Source organism: Onychomys torridus, unplaced genomic scaffold (genome assembly GCF_903995425.1).
Source record: "Onychomys torridus unplaced genomic scaffold, mOncTor1.1, whole genome shotgun sequence".
In the NCBI taxonomy this organism is placed as follows: Eukaryota; Metazoa; Chordata; class Mammalia; order Rodentia; family Cricetidae; genus Onychomys; species Onychomys torridus.
This window is the reverse complement of record NW_023411656.1, coordinates 3,059-12,035: the sequence shown is the minus strand read 5'-3', so window position 1 is coordinate 12,035 and position 8,977 is coordinate 3,059. Positions and strand designations below refer to the sequence as shown.

At 49.5% G+C, this 8,977-nt stretch overlaps 1 protein-coding gene across 1 annotated transcript; it reads left to right on the top strand.

The window, feature by feature from the left end:
• Positions 1-603: 603 nt before the first annotated feature.
• LOC118575269 (peripheral myelin protein 22-like) lies at positions 604-8,759 on the top strand. The gene is made up of 2 exons (XM_036175889.1): positions 604-739; positions 7,448-8,759. The coding sequence occupies exons 1-2, from the start codon at positions 625-627 to the stop codon at positions 7,609-7,611; spliced, it is 279 nt and encodes a 92-aa protein (XP_036031782.1). The 5' UTR covers positions 604-624; the 3' UTR covers positions 7,612-8,759.
• Positions 8,760-8,977: the final 218 nt, after the last annotated feature.

Here is an 8,977-nt window from a genome sequence, read left to right as displayed (position 1 = left end):
CCACTATAAGTTGAAACTAATGTAAGTCAAAGGTGTGTTCAGCACACAAGCTACCCAGCAGCTGAGCACCCTGCACACCGCAGTATGGACTATTTCTGTTCATGAAGGTGGCTGGGCGGCTGCCTAGGGGCCATCTCTCACCGCTATTCGCTTCTGCTGTCCCCCTTGTGACAGAGAACTGTACTACACACAGCCAGCCCAGGAACAGCTCCAAGTTCCAAGCGTGAATTACAGCTTTTACTGTGCATGTTTTACTTTTTATTGTGAAGGTCGAAATTACAGCTTAGGACTATACAAGTCCCGAATTGTCTGCTACCTTTAAGCAGCCCATTTGGCAAAAAACATTGGAAGGCAGTTCATTATATTTTAAGTGGCACTAAAACTCTAGTGACACATGCTTTTCCTACAGCCCTTTCCAGAAATGTCCATGGATCAACAAGAAAAAGTGGCTTGATGATTGTCTTTTTAAAGTGCAGAATGAACTGTTCCCACCCAGGTTAGGGGGTCTCAGGAATCGGGCCCCCTTGACTCCACGTGCCCCGTGGCAGGTCTTCCCTGGCTATTCCCAGCCTGTCTAACCAAGTGTTCCTTTCTCTAGAATGGCTGCAGTCTGTCCAGGCCACCATGGTCCTGTCTGTCATCTTCAGCGTCCTGTCTCTGTTCCTGTTCTTCTGCCAGCTCTTCACCCTCACCAAAGGCGGCCGCTTTTACATCACTGGATTCTTCCAGATCCTTGCTGGTAAGTTGTGGATGGTGACGGCCATATGGAATATGGGCCTTTTGAAGGACATACTGCCATGTTTGCAAACTGGATGAATTGGACTATAGGATATTTGTCCTGAAGCTTTCCCCTCCCCACCTCTCTGTCTCTCTTTCTGTCTTTGTCTCTCTCTCTCTCTCCAACCCTCATCGTGTGTGTGTGTGTGTGTGTGTGTGTGTGTGTGTGTGTGTATGTATGTGTGCTGCATGTGCATGTATATTTAAACTTGGGAGCATTCCACTACTCTGTGGAATGATACACACACGAAAGAGTCTTCGGATCTCAAGAAAAGCCTTCAGACATGCTGGACCCATCACCGTGAATGAAGCTGTGATATGGGCACATCCTTAGAGGTAAATGCTGAGGCTGCCCACTGAGCCAAGGATAGCCTAGAGGACTATTTCCTTTGGTTTCTGTGATACCCAAGAAGCTGTCTTGGCCCAGTTTAGATCATGGCCCTGTGCAGAGTGCTGGTGAGGGTGTTCTCAGGAGAGTCCTGGGCCTGTAAGTAGAGATCATCACACAGACACACTGCCCTGGACTTGGATTCCTGCTGCATTCTCTGCTGTCTTCACCAGCATTCCGTGCTAATGCTTCCAAATGAGAGACTGTGGTGACACACACAAACACAGGAAAGGCTTCCACCTTCTCCCTGTGGTCTGTGCGATGGCGTGTAGGGCCCAGAAGTGTCTGTCACAGAGGTAAATATCTTACATTTCTGTCTGGAGTCTGCTCAGTATCTTGCTTCATTGATACCTACCTTTCTGTCTGATGTTCGCCAATTGACCAAGACTGGAGGGTATTGGAGAGAAGTGAGAGGCAGAGGGTAAACTCCAGAATACACGACACCCTCCCTATTCTGGCCCTCCCTATAGCTAAAGATGTAGTGTCCCACGTTTATTGTGAGAATGTCACTGGGGTCGTATCACCACCCATGATCAGAAGCAGCCCTTGGGGGATTAGAAACAACCCCCAAGTCCTTGGTGGATGGTTGTACAGGAAGACATGGCCTGAGGCTGGCTGTTAATACCTTTTCTAGAAGATCTGCCAGTCTGTCTGTCTCCTGAGGGCTGGGATCAGAGGGATGTGCCCCCACACCAGTCCTGCACCCGACTTTCACTGGATGCTAAACTCAGATTCACACCTTTTGTTACTGGTAGGTTTTAAAGCATCAGCTATGAGTAGCCGCCCCTGCAGAACTGCTCAGTTGAAAACCGGCTGGGTGGAGCTGAGTTACAGGGCAGTAGCGTTTGCAACCTCATTGCTTCCTCTTCATTATGGCTGCTTTCGCTTATCCAGGGTCTTTTTTACAACTCCATCCTAGTGCAAATTCACAAGTCTAGTTACTACCCTTGATCTTAGCCAAAAGGCTGAGGAGAAGAGCTGTGAAGTCCAGAGATAAGGATCGGGGTGGTCCATGTGGCCTCTGGGTTAAGGCCTTTCCATCCACACGGACGTTCTCAGAGCTGCTCTGACCGTTCAGAGTCTGTCTGCTGTGGTACTTGCTTTACACCATTGCTTCTCCTCTGAACTCATTGTGAACATTCTAGAACACCGCCTCAAATACCCCTGGCTTTGAAAGCATGTGCGTTGCTTTTCCTTAGGCCCTTCAAATTAGCTGCTCATCTCTCACAGGACTTGTTTTCAGTCATGGGTTGTCAGCTGAGTGGCCCTTATTTAAGTAAGTAGTTCTGGGGAGTTAGAAATGTTGAAGTGAACCTGTGGCTGTGATTTCCTAAGAACGTTGTATGCCTAATTGTCACCTCTAGTCCAGAAGATCTGAAGGGCGGTCTCGTAGGAATCTCGGGTCTCTAGAATGTTCATTTGAAGTTGCTGACAGGTCTTTCTACTCAAATTAAAAACCCAAGAACCGGGGCTTTACCCATTCTTTCAGAGGGTGGCAGTTCTAAGTTGAGCCTGTGAGCTTTCCCCCAGGTTGTGGTGTTCAGGAAGAAGGTAGGCTCCAGAGAGAAGATGAGGGTGGTGTGGCCAGAAGTGAGAATTAGTGCGTACTTGAGAGTTGGCAGTTCAGCATCAAGGAAGAAGTCAGACAAACTAAAGCAGCTGGGGAAGGGAAGGCAGGAAGGAGGTGCATGGGAAGGCAGATGGAAGAGAGAAGGAGAAAGTAGCCTCGTGGCCAGGGTGTATGAAACCTTCGTGTGGCTACCACAGTGGGCAGTGAATGGCAGGTCTGCAGAGCACTCAAGTACATTAAGCGGAAGTTAATAGAGACCTTCTCACTAATAGCAAGCCCCACTCATGAGCTGTGCATTCTTCTAAACCTGTTAGAGGAGAATGTCCTGGTCCCACTTCCAAATTTTCATGTTATTTTTGTTTTCTGGGTACCACTGTTCCTACACATTAGTTATCCTTACATTTGCTGAGTTGGATCAGGCTTACTAGGTGGGAGAACATGAAGAAAACCACACAGACACCAAGTTAGAAGTAGGGCTGTGTGTGTTAATGTCCAGCAGCTAACTAGCCCTAGGCTGGCACATGGAAGACCTTCAACCACCACTGGTTTCCTAGGTAATTGTGTCCCTGAGGGAGAATACAAATCAACTAGTATATCTAGGTATATTAATCAAACTTGGGGACCACAACTTGTGCCCCATGTCAGGCCCAGCCACCTTTCCTCAAGAAGCCAATTTCAAAAGGACCACATCAAAAGTGGAAAGCAGAAAAAGGAGATTTATTCAGTGTGGCCACATTGGGAAGAGGGACAAAGAGATCAAAAGCTGCTTTCTCCCAAGTCTGTCTTTGGGTCCTGAAGTAACATCCAAAGTTCAAGTAGAGGGCCATGAATGCACACACCTAAGCAACCCCAGTGAAGGTATGGCCCCACCCACCACTCACCCATCATTATCTGGGTTTCAGACTCATCTTGTAAGATGTTCTGACACATTGATAGAACCCTGTGAAATCTCTTTCTGGGAGACAAGGTCTTCCCTCCTAGCGCCCTTTCCTTCTCTCAGCATATTTCTAGGGAAATTCTTTGGGGTCCATTGTTTCAACAGTCTGACAGTCAGACTGAGAGACTCAGGTGTCTCTTTGGAGTGGCTTCATTTCTGCCAGGCTGGTCCCAGTTGCTGTGATTAAGGGGGACGGAAAGATAGCAGAGGCAGTGGACTCCAGAGTGAGTCTCATCTTTCCTGTTTATTTTATTTAATGACCGTGATGGGAGTGAGGAGATGAGCCAGGGCTGTGCCTTCAACTATTCTGAGTGGGCTTCCTGGGTCCACCTCTAGGCAGCCTCACTGTGGCTTCCTCCCCTGCCTCTGCAGTGGAGATGTTCTGCACAGGCCTCCCAGGTCTTGGGGCGTCTTTCAGTGGTTGGATGTCACCACTGCTGTCTGGACTGTGGGTGACTAGACCTACTGCTAAGTTGTCTCCCAGCTGCTGAGATGTCAGGTCCCAAGTGCATGCACAATGGACGACTCTGTTCCATCTTCCTTCCTCCCCCTCCCCCTCCAGTCTACAGCCTGCTACTTCTGTGGTGTGGCATCCTCCATGGGTGCTGTGGCAGTTCTTTTCTCTGTCCTCACTGGCACCACTGCACAGTGCACAAACCTAGCCCCTGCACCTCCTCACCTCCTGCCCCACACTCACCCTTAAATACCATTTCTGCTCAGCTGTTGGAGTGATCTCTCTTCTGCCCTTTTGGGTTTTATATTGAAACTTTTTGTTATTATTTGTTATTATTATTGTTATTATTTGTTATTATTATGTTATTGTACATGTGTGGGTGTTGTTGCCTGCACATGTATCTGTGCCCCACTGGTATGTCATGATCACAGAGGCCCGAGGAAGACATTGACTCCCCTCTGGACCTGGAGGTAAAGATCACTGTGAGCCATCATGTGGGTTCTGGGAATCGAACCCAGGTCCTCTGAAAGAGCAAATGCTCTTAACCGCTGAGCCATCTCTCCTGCCCTTCTTTTTATTTTTGTGACATGACGTAGCTCAGGCTGACCCTTGAGATCCTTCTGTGACAGCCCCTGAGTGCTGAGATTATAGATCTTTGCTATCTCATCTGGCCTGGGGGTGGGAGTGGGGCTTCCCAGGACCTTATGTTCCTGCTGTGCTGGAGACCTCTACAGGGCTTCCCTTTCCCTGTTCCCTTGCCGCTGCCCTGGATGAGGTCCAGCCTCCTGTCCTGGGAGACTGTTGTCACCTCTCGCTGGTAATTTTCGATGCTTTCTCTCCATCTTAGCCTTTGACCCTGCTCCTCTTCCTGGAGTTTCTGTCCTGCTCTTCACCTGGCCACCTCTTACATATCCCTGAGACCCAGCTGAACTGCCATTGCCCTCAAGGCTTGTATTCTGTCATATGGAGCTCAGCCCATCTAATCTCTCAGCCTTGGGGATATTCCTCTCCTTTCTACATTATTTAGTATTGAAAGGGATGGCTGTCTTCTGGACAGGCATCCCTTGAAGGTCGGAGCCTTGTCTCATTTATCCTGGTGCTTTCCCTGTCTAGGACAGCACGTGCAGATAGTAAGCACTCCTTACGTGCTGAAGGAACCCAAAGCTGATGAGCAATCACCAAGCGTTTCTCAGTAGGCCCTGGGTTTGGATTGCTTGGTTAGGATTGCCTGGTCACTGCTGTTTAAGGGCGGAGACCTTCTCTTTCAGGGAGCTTTAGGAAGCATGTGCAGAGGGTTGTTGCAGACAGACCCAGCCATTGTGAGGCAGGTATAAACTGCCGTGAATTGAATACTCAGTGTCATCATGATGGCTTTAATTTGGCCTGTGGATGAACTTGGCACTCTCCGGGGACCTCACTTAGCAGTAGGTGCATGAATGACACATCTCCATCAGCTGGGCTGCGAGTCACTCTTGGTCAGGGACGGAGACTGATGTTTTCTCTTTGCCAGGGAATGGAGACATCGCAGATTTACATGGCTGCCGAGGCATCGTTTGTGCCTGTGGCCAGGACCTGCCTCAGGAAGCCTGTCCAGATGATAAGCATCATTCTTCCTCTGGCTCTCTGCCGTACCTTGCTCTCTTCTTGTGGCCCTGCCCTCATCAGCCTAGGCCAAGGGCAGCTCAGGTCAATGTGGGCCTTCTTCCTTCCTTCCTGACTTCATTTTGATCCCTCTCTCTTCTTCTGTCCCCTTTTGTTCCCCCCTCCTTTCTTGTTCACTTCCTGTCTTAGTTTTTTTGTCTTGGGACAGCATATCCCAGGCTGGCTTTGAACTCAAAACTCCCCCTGCCTCAGCCTTCCCAAGTGCTGAGACTTTATAGGCCTACGTCGCAAAGGCCTAGCTTGTATTCTCCTTCTGTTTCGCACTTGGGAAGCTGGAGCAGGGCCTTGCACATGCTCAGCAAGCACACCACCATTGATTCACACCCCTATCCCTGCTGTTTCTCAACAAGAAGTGGGTGCCCAGGGAGCAACAGAGCAAGATAACTGAGGACCCTGGATCGAGGCTCATCAAGTGTGTCTCGGGACATCCAAACTGCTGTTGTCCTTCAGCAAGGCTTATGGTTTCCCATGACACGGCCAGCTTTACTGTCTCTGCACTTTCTGTAGGTAGTGGCAGGACTTAGGTCCCAAGACTATTGTTTGGCTTTTCCAGTGGGGGCAAGCTGAGTGGGCATATTCTCCTCTGAGTTGCCAAAGGACAGTCTGATCAGGGTAGATGGTGTGACATCACCCCCTTCTGCTGTTTATTCAAACAAAGTTGAACTGTCCAGCATGTCAACGGCACAAACACCAGCGAGGTTAGCTGTAGGTGGCCCAGGGACTGGAGCCCCGGGACCGCATGAATCCCACACAGCCTGCTGCTGCCTTTATAATAGTCCTTCAGAGCTTCTCAAAGGCTCTGCTTTCAGTAGGGAACAGATCTGGCTTTGTCCAGCTCCAGGCTGGGGTGCTCATGTCACTGGACCCCTCTCTGTGGAGGGACACCCACTGCCACGTGGGCATAGGTGGTCAAACTTGAGCGTGGTGGCCGCACCAAAGAGTTGGGGTGGCCTGACGCCCCTGTGGGTCTGATATTCTTCCATCTGTTTTGAGCTGCAGACAAAGTGGAATGGAACTAGCTGCTCCCTTTATCTGTCTTCCCTCGATGCAGCTTTGAGTCTCTCCCTCATTACTGTCCTTATTTCTCTCCCTTTCCCTCCACTGCAAGCTTCCGTATGCCCTGTATCACCCCTAGGTACTTCTCACTACATCCTCGGGATAGCATCACTAAGGAAACCTGGTCCCCTGTGGTCAGCAGGGAGTCAAGCCTTTCTGTTATTCCATGACCCCACCAGTGGTACAGTATCACTTCAGTTCACTGCTGTGTGGTCACGCACAACACGGCCTGTGTGTAGAGTGGGTCACAGGTTCACAAAGCATATCCACGCCCAGCCACTTCTTGGAAGACCTCGGCAGGCTTCTCTTGCAGCCTGAGTCCTCACTGTCCCATCTCGCACGGCCTGGGAGAGGATGATGGAAAGAGAGAGGAATGAGGCAGGAAGTCCGCTGAGGGTCCTCAGAAGAGGCCTTGGTTGTGGGTGGCCAAGGTTGGGTGTGGGGAGCTGTTCATTTTTTTACTCGTGTATTCCAGCTGTCTCCTCCCAGTTCTGAGCTGGGAGGCCCAGCCAGGTTAGGAACATTCTCCCTGCCTAACACTATGGGTGTTCACATGGCTGAGCACTACAGCCCCACGGTTACCTGCTATCTTTCTCCTCCCAGGTCTTTGCGTGATGAGTGCAGCGGCCATCTACACAGTGAGGCACAGCGAATGGCATGTCAACACTGGCTACTCCTATGGCTTCGCCTACATCCTGGCCTGGGTGGCCTTTCCCCTGGCCCTCCTCAGTGGCATTATCTACGTGATCCTACGGAAACGTGAATGAGGCGCCCGACGCACCATCCATTGAGGCTCTGAGCGGGCATAGGGTACACGGGGAGGGAGGTAGGAAACCAGAAAAGCAACTCCACAAACCAAAAGGAGCTAGCCCCAAATCCAAACTCAAGTCCAACCAAACAGAACGCAGCCGAGTGGGGATTGCTGTCAATTGAAGATGTATATAATATCGATGGTTTATAAAACCTATTTATAACACTTTTTACATATATGTACATAGGACTGTGTGCTTTTTATGTTTGACTGTCAGCCTCGTGTTGAACCTTAAAGAACTTTACATTCTAACACTATAACCAAGCTCAGTATCTTTGTTTTGTTTTTGTTTTTATTTTTGTTTTGTTTTCATCTTTTGTTTTGCTCAGAAGTAAGAACTCCCACGTGGTCCCTTTCATCCAAAAGCAGATACCTCCCTCCCACTCAACCTCATAGGATAACCAAAGTGTGGGGACACACCCCAAATGGCCAGAGGCCTTCACACTGTGGGTGACCCGGTGCATTTAGCAGGACTACCCACTGCCTGAATGGCTGTGTGGGGCCCTAAGCACTCGCAGACGAAACGCCCTGAACCAGAGCCCTCTGCAGAAACATGGCCGGCAACTCTGGAACTCTTGTCCTTGCAGGCAGAGTACCAGGGCCAAGCATTTAAATGAGAAGTCAGAGACAAGGAGTCTGTGAAATGGTGCTATGGATTTACCATTCCTCGTGATTACTAATCATTTAAACCACTCACTGGAAACTCAATTAACAGTTTTATGACATAAAGCAGGACGGAGACCTGAATAATGGTGTGTGACGTAAACGGTTCATAACTGCTTTCGTACCTAGCTAGGCTGTTGTTATTACTACAATGAGTAAATCTCAAAGCCTCCATCGCTCCCACAGTTTTCTCTCGGTCGGAGCATCAGGACAAGTGTCTAGACCCTTGGGATTATGAGTTCCCTGGCTTGCTGGGTCTAGAGTGTTTCTGTGCCTCCAAGGACTGTCTGGCAATGACTTGTATCGGCCACCAACTGTAGGTGTATATACGGTGCCCTTCTGATGCTAAGACTCCAGACCTTTCTGTTTTTGCTTGCTTTTTCTGATTTTATACCAACTGTGTGGACTAAGATACATTAAAATAAACATCAGAGTAACTCACTGTGTCTCCCTGGTTTTTGTGGGTCCTGGGTATGGGTTCAAGGCACGAACGGAAGTGAGGTGAAGAGCTTCAGTGGTGGGGGTTGGGGGGGGAGGTGCGGTTAATGGTGTGGATTGCAGTGTAGCGCTTCAGGAGTGAGCTCACAGCCATCTTACAGGTAGCTGGAATATGTGATGCCTTCAGTGTCTACAGGGCCGGCCAACTGAACAGAGCTGGG

Excerpts from the sequence above, each read along its gene's own strand:
- LOC118575269 (XM_036175889.1), top strand. The coding sequence starts at position 625 with ATGGTCCTGTCTGTCATCTTCAGCGTCCTGTCTCTGTTCCTGTTCTTC. Across the intron at positions 740-7,447 it reads ATTCTTCCAGATCCTTGCTG|GTCTTTGCGTGATGAGTGCA; the intron begins GTAAGTTGTGGA and ends TTCTCCTCCCAG.